Source organism: Plasmodium cynomolgi, chromosome 14 (assembly GCF_000321355.1).
Source record: "Plasmodium cynomolgi strain B DNA, chromosome 14, whole genome shotgun sequence".
NCBI classification, from domain to species: Eukaryota; Apicomplexa; class Aconoidasida; order Haemosporida; family Plasmodiidae; genus Plasmodium; species Plasmodium cynomolgi.
Window position 1 is genome coordinate 2,006,105 of NC_020407.1, and position 20,749 is coordinate 2,026,853.

The 20,749-nt window shown below is 49.6% G+C and overlaps 3 protein-coding genes across 3 annotated transcripts; 1 reads left to right on the plus strand and 2 right to left on the minus strand.

Moving 5' to 3' along the window:
• Positions 1-441: 441 nt before the first annotated feature.
• PCYB_145440 (hypothetical protein) lies at positions 442-3,340 on the plus strand (the record flags this gene model as incomplete). The annotated part of the gene is made up of 2 exons (XM_004225015.1): positions 442-2,977; positions 3,123-3,340. The coding sequence occupies 2 exons, from the start codon at positions 442-444 to the stop codon at positions 3,338-3,340; spliced, it is 2,754 nt and encodes a 917-aa protein (XP_004225063.1).
• A 256-nt stretch (positions 3,341-3,596) lies between these two features.
• Positions 3,597-13,334, minus strand: PCYB_145450 (WD domain G-beta repeat domain containing protein; the record flags this gene model as incomplete). Its single annotated transcript, XM_004225016.1, has 2 exons — positions 3,597-8,296; positions 8,465-13,334. The coding sequence occupies 2 exons, from the start codon at positions 13,332-13,334 to the stop codon at positions 3,597-3,599; spliced, it is 9,570 nt and encodes a 3,189-aa protein (XP_004225064.1).
• A 1,415-nt stretch (positions 13,335-14,749) lies between these two features.
• Positions 14,750-20,450, minus strand: PCYB_145460 (hypothetical protein; the record flags this gene model as incomplete). The annotated part of the gene is made up of 21 exons (XM_004225017.1): positions 14,750-14,825; positions 14,968-15,035; positions 15,174-15,317; positions 15,586-15,662; positions 15,768-15,839; positions 16,005-16,089; positions 16,277-16,468; positions 16,611-16,631; positions 16,790-16,858; positions 17,048-17,173; positions 17,304-17,408; positions 17,532-17,595; positions 17,815-18,055; positions 18,227-18,290; positions 18,511-18,708; positions 18,905-19,045; positions 19,179-19,238; positions 19,417-19,464; positions 19,592-19,679; positions 19,770-19,930; positions 20,127-20,450. The coding sequence occupies 21 exons, from the start codon at positions 20,448-20,450 to the stop codon at positions 14,750-14,752; spliced, it is 2,424 nt and encodes an 807-aa protein (XP_004225065.1).
• Between the last annotated feature and the right edge of the window lie 299 nt (positions 20,451-20,749).

Below are 20,749 nucleotides of genomic sequence, written 5' to 3' on the forward strand. Positions count from 1 at the left end.
CCCCGAGCAGTCTCCCTTTCCAAACGGCTTGTCGATAAAACGAGCTTAAACGATGTTACGATTCGGTAACGACTCGGGGACGCCAGCGCTAACGTGATAAACATGTCCAAGTTGCGCGCACATTTGTTACTCCTCCTGTTTGCGTTTTTACATGAGGGCGGAAGGTTGAGTATGTCGGTGGGTATACGCCAAAGGGAGGCACGCCTTTCCAGCCGCCCAAGCGAAAGGAGGAGCAGTGCACGTGGAGAAGGAAGAAGGGAGAAAAACTGTAGAGTAAATACAACCCTGAGGGAGAGAAGGGGAAAAAAAAAAAGAGGGAAAGAAAATTTGTTCATTGGGAGTATTGGCATCCCCGTAGGAAGTCGCAAAGAGGGTTATGGACAAAGAAGGGAGGGAAGAAAAAAAAAAGCATTCCTGTTTGATGAAGGAGAAAACGAAAGGATGGAATCAGTAGATCCAGAATTGTATGAAAGTCTAAGCGGGTGCATCGAAAATGAAATTAAGGATAACTATTTGGATTCCATGATTGATTGCAGTGAAGAAGATTATCACTCGGAGGATGTACATTACGAAAGAGATGATTTAAGTGAAGAAACAAAAAGAAAAAAATATCACACATATGGACGGAAATATACAGACAAAGATTTCCAAGGAGATAATGTAAACAAATACTATCAACATTTGCCTATATATTATGATGGAGATAACAACGATGGACCGATAAAAAAATTCAAAAGAGTTTACAAAGCGAATAAGATAGAAAATTTGGAGAGAAATATTCGAGAAGAAGATCTGTACTATCCATCTGTTCCTGTACATTGGAAGGTCTATGTGTGTCTTTTCTTGGACAAAAAATATAATTATGAAAATGATAATGATAAAAAAATTTTTGAAAAATTTAATAAAAATATACGCCACAGGTACGTTTTGGAATTCCTCTCTTGGGTTAAGCTTTCCACAAGAATATACCAAAACACTTCCAAAGTCTTGATGCTGTTTAATTTGAAGAAAAAGGAAAATATTTTTGGAAACCTGCTCTTCTTCACGTCTGTAAATCTACACTATGCTGATATGTTTGTTAAATCCAATCCTTATGTGAAGCTGGGACTTTGTGAGGAGTTATACATATATGCTTACCAACAGAATAATGACCATTTTTTACTGGGTACTTTTCCCAACTTGTTCCTACAGAAAAATTATTTATTTCTCAAATTTTTTAATTTGGATAAGTTGGACCATATAAACACCCTGTACGAAAAGCACATGCGTTTTTTTATACGTTCTAATATGATTTTCAAATTGGGTTTATTGAAAAAGGCTGCCAAGGATAATATGAAGGATTTGTTTTTAACTCCTAGCCAATATTTGCCCATTACGGAGTCGCAGACAAGGAGCGTGCTGGCCAAGTTCGACCGGGAGATGGGTGCCTTCGAGCGCTGCTCTGCCGTGGAGGTCAACTCGGACCGCAGCATTCGCCGCGTGCACACTGCGGGTGGTCAAGCGGTCGGTGAACCGCAAGCCGCGGACTCGGCCAACAGCGGTGAAGGCGGTGAAGGCGGCGAAAGCGGCGAAAGTGGCGAAAGTGGCGAAAGCGACGAAAGCGACGAAAGCGATAACGTAGACAATGCCGCCAGCCGCGATAGTGCCGCCAGCCGCGATCACGGTGCCCCCCCCCGGAGGTTCGCGCGCGACTGCCTGGCCGAGCTGACCATCGCCAACTGCAGGGACGAGGAGGAGGCGCGCGAGTTCCTGGAGAAGGACCCCTACACCAGGTGTTGCCTCTACGAGAGCATCTTTTTCTGCGAAGTGCGCGAAGTAGCGCCGCACGTGAAGTACACAGAGGGGTACATGCCGAAGGCTAAGTCCTATTTGGACTACCACTACGACCTGGATAACAATTTAAACCCAAACTACTGTCTCGAGGACAAGCCGGAGTACATGGGGAACAGGAGCCTTGCCCAGAAGAAGCTCGAAAATCACGAAAGGGTGGACTTTGACATTTTGGACACGTTCATCAAGTTGAAGTACACCAACCGGGAGGTCGAGTGCGGGGAGGAGCTGGCAGAAGGGTTAGCGGCGGACGAGGGGGGGACAGCAGCAGGTGGATTGGCAGCAGCAGGTGGACTGCTAAAAGCAGAGCGTGCATCCGAAGCCGAAGTCGAAGTACCCCCTCCCCCAACCACGCTCTTCAAACCGAGGAAGAACCAAAAAAGGATAAACAAACGATACAGGGTAAAAATTGTTGACTACGATAACGACTACATGGAGTACCTATGCAACGTGCAAAACAACAAAATAGTGCACGTGAGGAAGGAAGAGAGGGATGTGCCAGTGGGTGAGGAGACGACCCCTTGCCTGTCGAGAGACATTTACGACGTCCTGGTGAAAGACATGAAGGACCCAAATATTTACCGGAAGAAGGATATCATTTTAGTGGATAACACTCTGCAATTTTTTGATCATCTTTTTTTTAAAGACTACCTGTCCAATTTTGTATACATTTCTCTCCCACCTGGTGAATTCATCGAAGAACCATATGCCATCAAAGACGAAAAAAATTATGATTTTACGATCTTCAACAATTCGCTAGCTAGCCAAGAAGACTTCCTAAAGAGACAGAACTATCAGCCGAGGTTCCTAAAAGGTATATGGTTGAGGAAGGATCAGTCAAAGATTTTATTTTACGACAAACAGAATAATGCACTCATGTATGGCACAGGAATCGATAAGACTTTCTCTTGGGACAAGAAGGTTAATCATCGCGTTATGAAGAGGGCATTGATAAATATGGAGATCGCTTTGGAAAAAATTCGACAGGGGAGTTGCGTGTTGAATGATGATATTACTGTGAATCAGGAAACTAATCGCACTGTAAAGGAGTACACGGACGAGTACACGTCGTTCGAGCGACGGTTCACGTCCCCGCATAACCAACTGGTTTCATCGGAGGGCTACCCGGACTACAAGCCACCCCCAGGTGGGTCGATCGGCGCACCAGCTGAGCAGCGGTTCGCCCTCGCCGGCGCGTTAGCGCGGGTGAACTGGCCAGGCACCGCCGCTCGTTGCGTCATTTCGCAGCATCGCCGCTTCGTCATTTGGGCGCTTCCTCCCCTCACCGCTAGGACTGGAGTACCTCAACCCGCACATCTGGGAGAAGACGCCCGAGGAGCACAAGGAGCTGATGCTGGACACGGAGCGCGTGCAAAAGATCCACTCGAAGTTTTTGAAGAAGCTGGAGCTGTACAAAGCGTCGATTGACGACGACCCCTTCACGCAGGAGGTACCCACGGAGAGCGACATCTTGGGGAATAACAACAAGGTGCAGGTGGAGTACCTGTGAAGTGTGCGCGGCAAGCAGTGGGGTGTCCCTGCGCTTTTCCACGTTTTCCAATTTCTCCACTTTTTCCAATTTCTCCACTCCAATATTTCCATTCGCTTTTTCTCACCCCCTACTCTATGGGGAAAGATTTCCTCGCATGTTTCACTGTCATCCTTTTCTCCCTTTTATTTTTTGTTGTCATTTTTTTTGTGTACATTTGGGGGGGAATGCTCACACAACACAAAGCATACGTGTACGTACACACAAGCTAGCTTTTTCACGAAGACGCAATGTAACGAAAGTTGCGCTGGAAGATCCTCTGAATGTAACATATGCAGTTTTGCGACTCCCTGACGAAGGCCAGAAAGGGTTGGAAGCGAGGGTTCACCTGGCTGCCGTGCTTCCTACTCTTCACCCTGCTGTATATGGGCAGTAAAAAGTTGTGATAAATGAAGAGAACCAAAAAGAAAAAGTGCACACCCATGGAGAGTAACGCATTGGTGTCCACCCAGTAGGGTTCATCTATGCTTTCTAAAAATATGTGTAAATCGGAGAGGAAAAGTTGCGAGTGGTACAATGCTGTATGGATGAAGTACTGGAAGCTCTGCTGAATCCTTTGCACGTCTACATACTCCAGCAGGACCTTGAGATAAACATGCAAGTATTTTAAAAAGGCCTTTTTGTTCATTACTAAGATGCTGTAACGCATTTGCGTCTCTAAAAATTTCACCGTCTTCAGGTATACGTTAGGTTTCTTCCGCATGGCGCTGTCCACGCGCTGTTGGCGGTGTTGGCGGTTGATCACGCCACTCACGTCTTCGCAGTCTGCACCACTGAAGTGTTCGTAGTCTGCACCACTGAAGTCTTCGCAGTCCGCAGCACTGAAGTCTTCGCAGTCTGCACCGCTGAAATCTTCGCTGCTTTCCCCGCCGCTTTCCTCGCCGCTTTCCTCGCCGCCTTCCCCGCTGCCTTCCCCACTGCCGCTTCCCCCGTCGGCCGACTCCAACTGCGCCTCCCCCTCTGGGGGCCTCGTCAGCGTGTCGGGCAGGTCCTCATTGGAGCCGCTCCAGGGAAGGGGGTGTCCCGTCGTGGGACTGCTTCGCGCGTGGGGACGGCTATTCGGCTCATCCAGTTGGAGACTCACGCATGCCACCTTCTCGCTTCCCAGCTGCGGGGTCTCCATCCATTTGCCTCCCCACTTGGCAGTCTCCAACTTGGCCGTCTCCAACTTAGCAGCTTCCAACATGGCAGTCTCCAACTTAGTCGTATCCAACTTGGTCGTCTCCATCATGACTGACTCCAAATGGGGGCCCTTTAACCCCCCCCCCTGCACTTCGCTTGGTAAATGCTTCACCCCACTGTCCCCTTGACTGACGTCTTTTAAAAAGCAATTTTTTCTCTTCGAAATGGGGGACATCTTATGAGCTAGATTTATGTTTGGGAAGAGCTCAGTTGCTGTGTTGACAGTGGAGCCCTCCCTTGGATATGGACAGTATTCCTGGAGTACCTCCCCTCCAGCGTCATCTCTTCCTCCCGGCAGGTGTTTCCATTTGGTCCTGTTTTTCTTCTCCGCCCAATCCGTTATATCCGCCCTCTCCGTCTTCTTCGTCTTTTTCGTCCTCCTCTTCTTCTTCTTCTTCCTCCTCCTCCTCCCCTTCACCTCCTCAAAGATATCGTCACTCCTGAGTAGCTCCTTTATGTCAAAATCATATACGCTAAAAAAGTTGCTATACGTGTACAGGTTTTTTAGTCCCTCTTTTTGTATCGCGTGCAGGTTATCGCACGTGTTCATGTGTTCGTTTCCTCCTGCGCTAGGAGCGTTTCTGCTGAGGAGGCCGCCACCATCGACGGCGCTATCGTTCAACATGCTAACGTTCACCATGCTAACGTTCAACATGCGAAGGTCCGCACCGCCCACCATGCTCACGTCCGCACCGCCCTCCTCCTCGATCTGCACATCACAGTAGAGCGCCTTGTTGTAGTACACGTTGTCCAGGCGCGACACGAGGGTCACCCCGTCATCATGGTACAGCTGCTCGGTTAGCGAGAGGGCAGTCACGTGGTTGCCCATTTGGTTGCCCATTTGGTTGCCAATCTGGTTGCCCATATGGTGTGCCCCCGCTTGTCCCCCCGCTTGTCCCCCCTTCGCAATCAAGTTTCTGCGGACCAAAAAAATCATCCCATTCTTTAAGTATACAAAAATACACATGTAGCTGTAGAGGAAGCTCCTCTTTCTGTAAATCATATCATACAAAAGGTCGCATCCGTTTATGTTACTGTCGAACTCGTCGTTCATCTGTGTTTTCCTTTTCGTGGGGTGCAGCCAGTTCCTCCCATTTTGGTGATCCACTGCGCGAAGTCCTTCTGCGCGATATCCTTCTGCGCGGTCTTTTGCTGAGAGGTGCGCTGGGTAACGAGTCAACAGGCCCGATCCGTTCGCGGGGAAGAGGGAGGAAGGCATGGCCAGGTCGTTCTCCACAGGGGGGCCCACGCCGCCGATACGGTCGACACGGTCTACACTGCCAATACGGTCGACACGGTCGATACCGCCAATACGGTCGACACTGCCAATACGGTCGACACGGTCGATACTGCCAATACCTCCGCTACTCTCGCTGTTCACACGGTGCTCGAAATGAGCCTCACCTGAGAGCCCCCCCATGGTCACCCCCCCCCGGTAGGTCCTAACGCTCATCCGGTCTTCTCCCCCGTCCGCATTTCCCCAAATGCAAAACGGAGAAGTGTCTCTCCCCGTGGAAAATTTCTCCCTTTTTATCCCCCCTACGTTAGCCGGGAATTCCATCCACTTTGGATTCACCTTTTCTGGATCTTCCCCTTCGTGGTTAGTCTCACTAGGGTATTCATAAAAGGTCATATATTTTATTAACTTCTGAATATCCTTCTCCTTTTTTTTTTCTTCATTATCTTCCTTGGTCATTCCTCCCTTGGGGATGGTCCCGCAACTGGCCCTCCCCTTCGTCCTCCTCTGCGGCCTCATTTTTGTACTCATATTCGTCTTTGTCTTCATTTTGGACTTTTTGAGGAACCCCTTTAGGGTACTTCCCCTTCTGCCGTTACCCCCTCTGCCGCTACCCCCTCTGCCGCTACCCCCCTTGCCGCTACCCCCCTTGCCGCTACCCCCCTTGCCGCTACCCCCCTTGCCGCTAACCACGTCACCCTTTCCCTGTTGGGCTAACACATGCCTCGCAAAACTCCTGAGACGTTTCTTCCACTTCTTCACCCCCCCCTGGGTACCACCACTCCTGCTCAATCTCTCAATAAAACTCATCCTCATGCTCTGCACTTCGACCCCCAGTTCGGAAGTCTCAAATTGATAGAGCAACGAAACGGTGCAATAATTCAGTAGCTGGAAAATGAAGTAACCTTTCCTGGAGTCATGGAGGTAGAAAAAGGTGTAGATATCCATCCCAACTCGTAAACTCTTTATGATTGAAATATCACAAATTCCTTTAGTGATTGGGAGAATAAAATTGCATACTACTAACCTGCTCTCTATATGAAACACGTTAAGTATGTAGAGCCCATTTTGTTCTGTTACTACGAAGAGGTAGTTGCCAAAAAAGAGTTTCTTCATCAGTTTTCCTGCCACTTCATCTTCCCACAGGAGATAAAAAGGCTTCCTTTCCCTCAGGACATGGGTACCATGACCTATAGGGTTGGTAATGCCATCCCCCAACATGCAGCAGATGATACAATTATGTCCTCTACTGTCAAAGAAGAATATTTTGTTTTTGTATTTCTCCACGTGTACATTATCTGTGTTGTTTTTCTCACTCCTTTGTGCAAAGTCGGCTCGTTCCTCTCCTGTGTAGTTGCTTCCGTTGATTGCATCACTGTAGGTGCTTCCTCCGTTTTCGTCGCTACTCAACGTGTCTTCCTCTCCCTCAGATGCAGTGCACACATTATTCCAGTTCCTGTCCCCGTGGATGTGATTCCTGTTGGAGGCGCCACCTCTTCTGACGATTTTCTTCAGTCCCTCAGTTGGGCCCCTCTTACTACCGCTGTTATTTACGCTGCCATTTCCTCTGTTATTTACGCTGCCATTTCCTCTGTTGTTTCCTCTATCTAATGTATACCTCCTCAACGTATTCACGTTTACGTCGTTTCTTCTGGGATTTTCTTCGTAATGGCTTTCCTTCTTTACGCCGTAGGGAACTATCTCCTGCTGTTCTGCGCCTTCCCTCTCAGGCCAACCGTAGTAGTGCTCCTCCGTCTCCAGCGAGTCCTCCGCCATCCGTTTGACTTCCCTCTCGGTGTAGCTGTGCGTCTCGTCCACTTCGTCGTACAGCTGCGACTGCCTCGGAAGTGGTTGCCCCGGAAGTGATTCCCTCGCATGCGATTGCTCCGCCAGCGCCTGCAGCTGCATGTGGGGCATCTCCCGCAGGACTCGCCCACGCCGCATTACTCTTCGAGCCCCCGCGCCGTTACCTTCTTCCCCCTCGGAATCGACCACATCCGACTCCTCTCCCTCTTCATCGTCTCCTTCTTCTCCCCTTGCACCCACATGGGCTGCCTCTACCAGGTGCTTCTTCACTCTCTCTCTCTCCATCCTACCTGCACCACCCATCGCATCGCGCACCCATGAGTCTTCTTCTTCTCCAGCATGACCACCCCCTACCATGTCCGTCTTCATTGGCACACCGTACATCCTCTGATCTGAGATCCCATTCGAATAAAAAAACGTTCCTTCCATTTTGCCTTTTTTATTTGGTCGTTCTCTTTTGCTAAACTCGTTTGAACTATATGCACTCGTCCGTTCGAAGCTTCTCTTATGTATTGTTTTTCTTTCCTGGTTGGTGTTGACATGGGCATCATTGGACCTCCCAACACGGTATCCGAAGCGACCCTCTTTGTAGTCACCATTATGCACCCCGCTACGTGTGTCCATGTACTCATCAGCATATTCACCGCTATAGACCTCCCCCCTACTGTATCCGTCACTGTATTCCTCTTTACCTGCACATATATGATTATTCCTCCCACGGGAAGCGACCTCGCCATCCTCTAGCCAGGGGTTCCTCCCACGGGAAGCGACCTCGCCATCCTCTAGCCAGGGGTTCCTCCCACGGGAAGCGACCTCGCCATCCTCTAGCCAGGGGTTCCTCCCACGGGAAGCGACCTCACCATCCTCCAGCCAGGGGTTCCTCCTCACTACACCGTCTTTCTTAATGCGCTCACATGGTTGTGCTAACTGTGCTCCTTGCAGATTCATCTCATTTTTGTGCGTCACGCTTGTCCGGTCCTGGTTGTGACAATCCTCAGGACTTTCACTCGTATAGTTCCCCTTAACCTCGTTCGATTTAGATAACTCTCCAACGATCACATCATTGGAAGAACAAAACTCACTACTCTTATTTTTCCCTTTCTGTGTTTCCTTTTTTTTCATATTGTATGAGTCCATGATTTCCTTGCTTCCTTTTGGTGCCCCTTTGGGTACGACCTGCGTTTCCTCTGGGTAGCAGAGCTCCGCGTGGGGGTTGAAATTCTCCCACTCCATGTCGGAGTCGTTGCCGCCTTTGCGTTTCTTAGACCGCTTCTTTTTTTTCGCGCTGGCGTCTCCGCTTGGGTCTTTGCTGGGATCCTTGCTTGGGTCTTTGCTGGGGTCTTTACTTGGTTTTTTGCTTGTGCACTTTTTGGCCTCTTTTTTAGCCTCTTTTTTGGCCTCCCTTTTGGCCTCCCTTTTGGCTTCCCTTTTGGCCTCCTTTTTGGCCTCCTTTTTGGCTTCCCTTTTGGCCTCCTTTTTGGCCTCCTTTTTGGCTTCCCTCGCTTCACTGCACACTCCATCCGGTGCGTCTCCTTTCAAATCCTCCCCCTTCCCGTCGTCCTGGGTGTCCCCCTTATCCTCCACTGGACTGCCCACGTGCTCGATCGCCTTGTCTTCACCTCCATTTTCGCTTTTGTTTTTTTCTCCCTTTTTGGCCTTTTTTTTGGCCTCCTTCTTGGCTTCCTTCTTGGCCTCTTTCTTGGCCTCTTTCTTTGCCTCCTTCTTTGCCTCTTTCTTTGCCTCTTTCTTTGCCTCCTTCTTTGCCTCCTTCTTTGCCTCCTTTACCTCCTTTACCTCCTTTACCTCCTTTGCCTCCTTTGCCTCCTTTTTGGACTTTGGCGAGCACTTCCCCGCTACCTCTTCCGCCATTCCTCCCGGTGGGTCCCCATTCAACTGCTCCCTTGGTTGCATAATCGCCTCAGCCGGAGGCGCTTCTGGAGACTCCCCTTTGGGTTGCTCCCCTGGGGGCTCTGCCTGTCCCTCCGACGTTACTGTCGCTGCTGCCTTGGTCCCCTCCGCTTCGCGCACAGAGGTTTCGTCAGCGGTTCCGTCGGCTATCCCGTCGACTGTTCCGTCAGCGGTTCCGTCGGCTATCCCGTCGACTGTTCCGTCAGCGGTTTCGTCGGCTGTCCCGTTGGCTGTCCCGTTGGCAGTTCCCACCCCTGCTGCAGTCGCTTCTCCTGCGGATGTTCCAACCGCCCCAGCCGCACCAGTCACCCCTGTCACCCCTGTTGTTCCCCCCTTTTTGGGCCTTTTCTTCCCCTCTTTGGTGCCCTCCTTTCGCTGATTCTTGACGTTCTTCTTCCCCTCACCACCCTTGACACCCTTCTTCGTCTCCCTTTTACTAGCCACGGAACTCTCCTTCTTCATTTTATGTTTCTTCCCATCTTCGCTTCCCTTCAAATCTGAGAGGCGTACAACACTCCCCCCCCCTTCTTCCTTCTGCACCAAATGCCTAGAACTCCCATCCAGCTTGTTCATGCAACTGTTTTTCTCATCACAGTCTTCCATCCGAGGGAGTCTGCACAGATCGTCATGCAGAAGTGGTATAGTCGTATCTGTGTAACTCTCTTTATTGTAATTATTTCTAATAATATCCAAAATTTTTAAGTCAATATTTTTGCTCGTCTCTTCCATTGACTCCTCTGCATTGAGAGAGTTCATAAGGGAGGCCCTGCTGCTGTCATCATTTGGGAAGTATGCAGGGGGGGTCCGACGATCTCTGTGGCTGTGGCTGTTGCTGTGGCTGTGGCTGTTGCTCTTGCTGCAGCCGCTGCTATTGCTGTTGCTGCGTTCGTTGTTGCGTCCGTCGTTGCGTCCGTCGTTGCGTCCGTCGCTGCGTCCGTCGCTGCGTCCGTTGCTTCGACTGATGCTTCGACCGATGCTTCGACCGATGCTTCGACCGATGCTGTTCTTGTCCTCATTGCCCTCATGAAGGTACTCTACATTAACAACACTTAAATTTTCACTGCTAGTCAGGTAGTGTCCGATTTCGAGATTACCTTTAATGAGTTTGCTCCCTTTCTTCTCTCTAGGGCTTTTATTTTTTGTCTTTTTTTCTTTAATGCTTTTTACTTTCGTTTTTGTTTTATTTTTGATTTTTCCCTTTCCTTTACTTTGACTGGCGTTTTTCTTGTCATCCTTCGGTTCTTCCGCTGCACCCGTGGGGGGGCCGCTTCGACTGTTGCTGCTCCTGCTGTAGATGCTACGGCTGTTGCTAGCGCGGGGGTTACTGTCCATGTGGGTGTCATTCTCCCTGTGGGAGTCATTCTCCCTGTGGGAGTCATTATCCCTGTGGGAGTCATTATCCCTATGGGAGTCATTCTCCCTGTGAGAGTCATTCTCCCTGTGAGTGTCCTCCTCCTTACCGTCGTCATCCTCGTCTTCGTTCTCCTCCTCCTTGGCGTCATTTCCCCTGTCCCGATCCCTGTCATTCCCATCGTCTCCGCCGTCGCCACTGCCCATCGTTCCGCTGTCTCCCCCCCCACCGGCGCTACCCACAGCACCGCTCATACCGTTACTCGCGCCACCACCCCCGCCGCGCTGGTTGCCCTGGCTGCTCTGACCGCCCTGACCGCTCTGACCGCCCTGACCGCTATGACCGCCCTGACCGCTATGACCGCCCTGACCGCTATGACCGCCCTGACCGCTGTGGCCACTCCCACCTCCCTGACTACTACCCTCCTGGGGTGGTTCCGCAGCCGCAACACGTGCCTCCCACAGGGGAAGCAGTCTCCCCAGTACAAACTCGACGCATTTGAGAACTACAAAAAGGAAGGACCTCACGAAGGAGGGAAAGTCAAAGATGCAACTGACAGGACTGTTACTACTCTTTCCCTCCCCGAAAATGGGACCCCCCCAAGAAGTTCCCCCTTTCAAACTACCCCTAAGGTAGCGATCTACATCCACGTCGTAAGTACAAACTGAGCACTGTAGAATATGAATCACCTCATGCGACTTTGCGTTTTCTATAATATTTCCATGCTCATCGTAGAGGTACTTAATTTTGGGAGTTATTCTGTTCCTTTGTTTTTTTTCTACTTTGTCTTTGGTGGACTTACTTTTTGCACTGATCTGTTGTGCGTTGTCTGTTACATGGTCTCTGTTGGACTTGAGTGTAATTTCGTTGATCTCGAGGAGGACGTGATTGTAAAAGGGCTTCAGCCTGAGCGCGTGAACGTTTATCTGTACGATGTAGACGGAGCCGTTGGATGCGCCAATGACCAGTTGGTCGGACGAGTTAGACCAACTTGCGTCGACTGCACAGGTCTGTTCTTCTAGCAAGTTCTGTATTATTAGGAAGCACTTGGCATATCTGTTAACTTTTTTTTTCTTCTTTTGGCTCCCTTTGTGCAGGTGTCCACTGGGCGTGGCGGATAGCTCCCGCTGTTGCGCTTGCTGCGTCTGGCTCTGCTTCTGACCCTGGCTCTGCTTCTGACCCTGGCTCTGCTTCTGGCCCTGGCTCTGCTTCTGGCCCTGGCTCTGCTTCTCATTCTGCCTGCCCGGGACCATGTGGGCGTTCCCCCTGGGGTGGTGGGCCCTCCCCGAGTGCTTGTACTTAACCCTTTTGAGGAATATCTTCCACAACGAAATGACCCCATTGTCACTACACTGGCAATACAAGCTATATAATTTTTGTTTTTTTCGATCAATAAATACCTTTTGTCCAATCTTAGCTACTCTAATACAACTACCATGACCATCCAAAAACAACCTCTTCCTGTGTATTTCTTCACCCTTTTTAATTTTAAGAAGGACTCCACAGTTACGTCCATTATTTGGGATATGTGTAAGACTAGCATACTTTCCAAAACTATCAAAATAAATATGCCTTATAGTTGGCGTGTCAATATTTTTGTGCTTCTTGTTCATTTTTTCTTCATACAAACACTCAAAATATTCCCTGGTTATTGCTTGAGACTGTGGGTACTTCTCCTGGGTTGTACTTTTACATTCGTATTGCTGAGAAGACGTATCCTTTTCTTCTTTCTCGAAGCTCCTTTTGCTTTGTCCAGCACATGCCAACAAAAGGTTATTCTGCTCAGGGTAGATATTCATTTTTCTCCACAGACATACGATGTTGTCACTACTCTGTGCGATAATTGAATTATTGGTTGGATGAAAGGATACACCTTTGATATTTTCCCTCGTCCCTTTAACAAACAGTTTATGAGATATGTACGATTTTTTTAAGTTAAAGATATAAACCATTCCTTTCGAGACTCCACATACGACATGTTCATTATCCCTTGACCAAGCCAAATCAAATATTTCTCCACTCTCTAAAATTTTTATATATTTCGTAATTTTCCAATCTTCTTTATTGTTCATATTTCCCGAGATGGTGACACTTCCTCCTTGTGTGTATTTTGTAATTCCTTCCTTTGTCAACGTTTTGATTTCTTCTTCTCCTCCTCCTGATACTTTTCCATTTTTATTGGAATCCAATTCGTAGCATAGTAATGTGCCTCCACTATCACAGCTTGCTAAGTACTGTCCGTTGAAGCTCCATCTAATCGTATTAATATAAACCAAATTGTGATCATTACTAATAAAGAGTAACTCTATTTGTATCTTCCTCCTTGAATTTGCATCGTATACTGGGATGTGATAAATTTTGATCTGGTGCAAACTGGAGATGGCTAACCGGTTGACGTTTGAACATGGTTGGAAATCCAGGCTCGTGATCTTCTCGTTTTCCGAGTTTAGGTTCAGCTTCTCCGTGTACATGGTGGGGGGGAGGCGGTGCAATCGTGGGGGCGGGGCAATCGTGTGAGCAGGGCAATCGTGGGGGCTCTGCAATCGTGGGAGCGCTGCAATCGTGGGGGCTCTGCAATCGTGAATGCTGATCCTTGCCGCTTCACACCGCAGGGAGGACTCACATTCCCCACGTGCAGCAGTTACACGAGCGTGTCCGCTCTTTTCAGTTGGCCACTTCGTCTCTTGGCCACTTCGTTACTTGGCTACTTCGTCTCTTGGCCACTTCGTCTCTTGGCCACTTCGTTACTTGGCCACTTCGTTACTTGGCCACCTCGTCTCTTGGCCACTGCGCCACTTCACCTTTCTCCTCAGCCTGGAACACGAAACAAAAAAAGAAAAAAAAGCGCCCTGATAAAAATGCTAGCGAAAATGTACGCCCAAATGTACGCCCAAATGTACGCCCAAATGGAAAGGCGAAATCGCTGAAGTGGGTGCGCGGGAGTTCACTTCAGATTGGCTGGCACAAAAGGTGACGCGGGTTTCCGAGCGATGCTTTCGCGTGGCATTTCCGCGTGGCATATCCGAGTGGCATTTCCGCGTGGCATTTCCGAGTGACATTTCCGAGTGGCATTTCCGAGTGACATTTCCGCGTTCGTTCACGCCGGTATTTCCCCCCCTTTGCCGTAATACTTACCGCCCACTTCGCCCGCGCGGGCCGATCGGAGCCTCGCCCCCCCCTTTTTTTTTTGCACCTCCGACCTCCGGGGGCTGCACGCCCAGCGGGCTCACTCCCTGGCGCCCTTCACTCGGGCACACAACACACCTTCGCATTACCACCTTGTCGGTCGGGCGAACGCCGCCGTATCGCTGCATCGTCACATACGACCAACGGGAAAAGGCTTCTTATTCTTACCACCGTTATGCCATATGCATTTGCCAAACAGACGAAAAAAAAAAAAAAAAAAAAAAAAAAGTTACCTTAAACAAATTGGCAAGCGGAGCAGCTACATGGCAAACTCTCTTGCGGTGCTTGCGCAGTGGGGAAAAATATAAAGAAGTTGAAAAAAGAGAAAAAAAAAATGGGTTGACCCACTTCTCCCAAACGGGTGAATGACTTTTTTTTTTTTTTCTCTGGACAGAGGGCGACGGGCGGGAGGACGAACTCTGGGGAGCGGCTTTGGTTTGCCCCCCTCTGTGTTGCGGTCCCTGTGGGCAGCCTCCCATGGCACAAAGAATCTCTAAAATGAGCAGCATGAGCGGTATGAGCGGCATGAGCAGTATGAGCGACATGTGCAGCTCTCTGTCTGGGCACTCAATAGGATGAACAGATAAATGAATCAACGTCGGGGAGAAATCTCAAATAACTTCATGCCACCACGAAGTTGTCTAGTTTAACACCCTGACAGAACTTAAAAACAAAAAAAAAAAAAAAAAAAAAATGTCCCTTAATGTTCTTCTACATTTGCACCTCCTTTGAAATGCTTCCTTTTTTTCTTCAACATAATTTCTAAGCTTCGAGATCTGGCAGAATGGGAAAAAAAAAAAAAAAAAAAAAAAAAAAAAAGCGGGTAGGGCGCAGTGATGAAAGGGGATGTCTCATGGGGTGGTACCTAAGTGATGATCACAACGAGGGTTGTCCCGAAGTGTCAGAAGCGCCGCTTACCCCTGGGCGGACGAACAATGAGCTTCGATCGTTTCCTCTGTCAGCTCCGGCACATTAGAGTTCCGTTTCTGCAAAAGGGGAAGGGAGAAAGAGCAGAGGGTGCAAAGTTATGTAGAGCCATCCGCTAGTCGCTCTTCGAGGTGGTCTCATCTACACGATGCATCTCTGTCACACGTGGGTGCATTCAACGGGGAATTCGCGTCTACCTGTGATTGGGGACGAATATACTTCTTAAGCTGATCGTTTAGATTCTTCCTCCTTTTGTCTCCTGGGTCGAGGCCCTCCTCTGAGGATAACTCCGCGGGCAACTCGGGAAACTTAACATTATTGAATAAGTAAAAGGACTGCTCCTGGGATGATGCGGCAATGAGGGTGGCGCGGCGATGAGGGTGGCGCAACAACGAGGGTGACGCAGCAACGAGGGTGACGCAGCAACGAGGGTGACGCAGCAACGAGAGTGACACAACAACGAGAGTGACACAACAACGAGAGTGACGCAGCAACGAGAGTGACGCAGCAACGAGAGTGACACAGCAACCCGGGTGACATGGCAAAGGCCATTCCGCGGCTGTAGCAACTAGGCGATCGCCGCCGAGGTGCGCTCCTCTCCCCCCTTACCTTAAGCTCCTTCCGACCCGCCTGCAAGAGACGCCTCCTTTCCTCTCGGATGTCCTCCGGCGTGACCCCTCTTTCGCCTTCCAAAATTGGGGGGAAAAATAAATAGGTGTAGATATGTGCACATTTGAATAACCCCAATGGGTGTGTCCCTCTTCGTGCGGAGTCACTACTCCGCAGCGTACCTTTCTCCTCGTCGATGAGCCTCCTCCTTATGTGGTGCGTGTGGTGGTAGGCCTCTCCGGGCTCCCCTTTGGCTGAGGCGCGGAGGAAAAAATAAAAAATAAAATAAACAAATAAATAAATAAATGTGATATAAAATATGCAACATAGGACGGCAACACGGGGAAGGCACCACCGTGCCACTGCGCAGGTCCATCCCGCCCACGCGACGTAGCGGTGACTACATCAAGCAAACATACCATTGTACGTCTCGTTGTAAACGCTGTTGAACTCCTCCTTCACCTCTTCGTGCTCGTCCACGTTGAGTCGCTCGTTCCTCAGTTTCTGCAGAGGGGGGGAGGGGGTCCATTCGGTTGGTTGCAAGTGTGAGTGTGTGAGTGCGTGAGTGTGCGTGTATGTGAGTGTGCGTGTATGTGAGTGTGTGAGTCTGTGCATGTGTCTGCCTGCCCGTCTCTACACCCTCGTTGGCATGCCCATGTGCGGAGACGTGCGCACTGCCTCGAAGGCATACCTTAAAGTAGGCAAATCGGGCATCCTCATCGTTCGTGTCTTCAAAATGATCACTACTCTTTGGATCAACCACAGGGGAAGAAGCGTCGTAGGATGGAGAGTCATCCAAATTTATGTGGCTCCTCTCCCGCCTCCTGCTTTTCCCTTCTGCTCTTTTCCTCGTGTTTAGATATTCTTGAAAGCTCGATAGGTCCTGCGTGGAGGAATACAAAATGGAGATGAAAGGCATAGATAGGGAAGAGATAAAATTTTAAGGCATTATTACAAATGGAGTGGCGAGTGGCGAGTGATGGAATGGGACGGGCTGCCCATTTTGAACAGCTGCTTGCGTTTACATCTGATAGGTCGATAATTTCCTGCGGGGTGGAATGGGGAAAAGGAAACGGAAAAGAAAAAAAATGTGCCGCTACGCTGTTCAGTCTTTCACACAGGGTGGTGTTACTTATCGGCTCATGCTTCTTTGGTCCACTCCTCCGTGGAGGCGTCCTATCATTCGCTCCTCCTTTTTAATCACCTCGTCTTTTTCCTGCGCAGAGCGACTGCGCGGGGGGGCCCCCTTCTTCTGCATCGCTATCTCCAAATTCTTGGGTAAAAAAAAAAAAAAAAAAAAAAAAAAAATATATATATATATATACATATATATACACATATGAACAACTCAGGACTGGGCGCATGTGTGTATGTGGGGGGGAGAGACGCTCGCTGTTAGGATGCACCGCTTCGTGGGGGACACCACGTAGGGGAGGGAGCTCCTCCCAGTTGTTCCGCGCACCTGCTTTATGTTAAACGGATTGTAGAAGCCAACTCTTTTGATTTTCAGCTCCTCGTTGTTAATGTTGGACCAAAAGTCTCCCAAATTGAGTTCCTCCCGTTTGTATACTTGAATGCCCTTGTACAACTGTTGGTGGGAAAAAGGGGTGGTGGTGGCCTTGGTGTGGCGGCAAGAAAGCGGAGGCACTGCAGCCCCGAGGAAGCTCCACCCGAGGGAGGAGGATCCCCCCCGTCCTGCTGACTTTTTTAATGCCTACGTTTTCATTAATGGGCAATATAAAATTATTGGGCTGGCTCTCGATGTAGTTTATAAAGGTGTATCCTCCGACGGCCTCGGGGATTTTGAAGAGAAGGCTTTCGGCCTGCGGTGAGGCGGTGAAGTGGTGAAGCGGTGAAGCGGTGAGGCGGTGAGGCGGCAATGTACAGTGCACAATGTACAAACGGGAATGACGCGCAAAACGAGGCTACGCCGTGACGGTGGGCACCTTGATTATCTCCTCGTCCACGTCCTGGTCGTCCAAATTGACGCACACCTTCTTTTGGAGTAGGCTAAAAGGAAAAAAAAAAAAAAAATCAGCACTACATCGCAGCGCAATTGTAAGGAGAAAACGGCTTGTTCTCCTTCTTCTCCTTATTCGCCTTATTCTGCTTGCTCTCCTTGCTGTCCTTTTTTTTCCCATTTGGTATTCCCCTTTGGGCGTAGGAAAAGCACTCCACTTCGTATGGTTAGGCAAATCACGCTTCCCCTCTCCCGTCGCAGATCCTCACCTGGAGTATTTATTATACATTTTGTTGTAATTGCAGACCTCCTTAGATGTGCCAGGTTTCTCCATTTTTGTCATATAGTGGAAACGAAAGGAAGACAGGGGTTCATTTTTGTCTTTTATTTCTACCAAACTGTTTTCATCGGTGGCGTTATTCAGCTCGTTATTCAGCTCGTTCTTCCTTGTTGAGTCGTTGTGGAGTGGTTGGTCGTACGAATCGGCTGGGGGGTCCTTTTCTTGTGCGTCTATAAAATGGGGGCGTTAGAAAATTTATGCGGAGTAAACGAATGCACGCAGGTGGGTATTTCTACTCGGCGGCGCATCCACAAGTGCGCATTTCCACGCGAGCATTTCCAGGAGAGCAATTCCACGTGCTCATTTCCACGTGCGCATTCCCACGCGCGCTGATTGGTCACCCTCCTCTTCCTGCTCCTCCATCCAAATGAACTTTTCTTCGTCCTCTGCCAATTGGGACCGTCTCTGTGGAGGGAAGTGGCATAACGGAGTGTGTGGGGGTAAGCAAACAGGAGAGCAGCGGGTTCAACAAAAAGAGCAAGCACAACCGAGCAGCGAGTTCAACAAAAAGAGCAAGCACAACCGAGCAGCGAGTTCAACAAAAAGAGCAAGCACAACCGAGCAGCGAGTTCAACAAAAAGAGCAAGCACAACCGAGCAGCGTATGCGCGCACTCCTGGGCGCACCCGAAACCGCTGGAGCCTCTCGAAGACATTCCTCTGCCTCTTCTTCATCTTGGCCTTGTCTGTCGGGATGATCACATCGGAGTACTCCCTGGGGATATTCATGACCTTCTCCTGCTGTCTTTGATTTTTTAAGAGCAGCAAGTTACGTCTCTTTTCCCTCAGGTAGGTCAATATGGCGCTTCTGTTTCCTTCCTCCACCTGTGTGGATGGGTGTATGTGGGGGGGAGGAGCAGATCCATCATGGGAGAGTTAAATAGGAACACACGAAGGGGCGCACACTTGACAGAATGTTGAGACGCCACAGGGGTGATATCAACAGGGGGGGGATCACTACTTTGGGGCAATCCAAAGTGTCTTTTTTTTCTCCTTTCCCCTTTCTCCTTTCCGCCCTTACCGCGTTATAGTTAAAGTGCCTGTGTTTCAGGAGGTAGTTATACACGTAGAAGAGTGCACAGTGGAAGTAGTTCACCTTTTCTACCACGTGTCGGAGCTCCGACCTGTCCACTTCATTTCGTCTTATGTAGGCTTTGCTTATCTGTGCGGGGTGAAAGTGAGCATGTCGGTGAAAGCGTTTGGATGGCAGTGTGAGTGTGGCTGTGTGTGGGGCTGCAAAAAGGGGAGCTCCTTTGTGCCATCTACTGTGACACGTTTAATCCCTTTAGCTTTACGTTGTAAAATCCTGTCATTAATCGGGTGAAGTCGGAGAAGTCGGGTTCACCTGCGTATTTCTGCGAAGCGAGGGAGGGGGGGTATGAGGAGGAAGGGGAAGAGGAAGGGGAAGAGAAAGACGAAGAGGGCGAGACACAGTAGCGATGCGAACGAGTCGTATGTTTTCTGCCCCGCTTATTCTGCCGAGTTGAGCTCTCTTAGGCTTCCCCTTTCGCTTCTTCCCAGGGGGCTTATTACCTGCAGAAAGCGCTTGCACCTGTTCTTCTTGTAGCAGCCTCGACACGTCTGAAAAAAAAAAAAAAAAAGAAATGAAAAGGAACGGGACAAAACGGAACGGAGCGAAACGGAACGGAGAGTTGCTAATGCGCATCTCCGTTGAATGCCTCTCCTCTGTGCGCATTGCCAATCCTACGTGAACTTCCGAGATGTTGAAAAAATATCTCATCCTCTTGGCCGAGTTGACAACCTTTTTGGGGGCTACATCTGGGTCTAGACGGACGCTGGGGTGGAGAAATGGTGGGAGGTACAATGGAGAGAAAAAAAAACGCAAAACGGTTCTTTTTTTTTTTTTGCCACTCGTGAGGTATTACCTGTTTCTATCCCTCAGTACTACAGGGCACTCCGACTTGACGATTTCCTCCAGTATTTTTTTGGTTTCCCCATTTTGGGACCCTTCATCGCCTTCGTAGCAGTACTGGACGAAGTCGCTCATCTCGATGCCGATGCTGGAGAACCATATGGCCTTCTTCAGCTGCGGGCAGTTGTGGTAGGGTGCAGACACGGGTTAGCAGGTGAGCGAGGCGAGTGTGGAGTAGCAACCACCGCTACACACCCATGCAGAGCGGACTCGCTCATGTCCGTGTGGCGGGCACCCCTTAGGGAAGGTGAGGCGCACTGAAGTGGGACATTCCCTCCTCCGTATAGACCATTTCCCAACCGACCTGCACCTTATTCTTGGGGTCGCTACAAGCACAACAGATGGCGGCAAAGCTTTCGAAATTCTTCATGAAATTCAGGCACCCGTTAAGTAGCGCCGTTTCATTGTTCACTGTGATGGCATTGCTCAGGAGAAGCTGCTCATTTGCTCTCAGGTCAAAATTGTGGACAGCCACTGAGGTATAGAAGGGGGACTTCCTCACATGGTGAATGAGGGGGTGGCCGCTCTTCCTTTGGGGGATGCTCCTTGGGGGGATGCCTCCCGGGAGGGCAGTTCTAAACAGGATACTTTTTGACGAGCCTCTCCCTGATGGGCATTTCCTCACTGCATTCATTTTCGTAAAGGCATTTTTGTCCCAGTGTGCACCTCACACATGTGATCGTGGGTTCACTTCCGGGTGGAATCCCAGCGGGGGAAAAACGAGCAGTGATACGCTGTACAGATGTTGTAGAATGTGTGACCGTTGGAGGATCTGCTGAGCTGTGATGATGCTGCATGGTGGCGGGCACCTCTATAAAGTTTACCCACTATTAACTAAGAAAAAAAGAAAAAAAAGAAAATGCAAAAATGGGGGCTGCCACGAATGGGTTGTTTATTGTGGCGCTGCCTGGCCCATTTGGGAGTGCGTTCAGT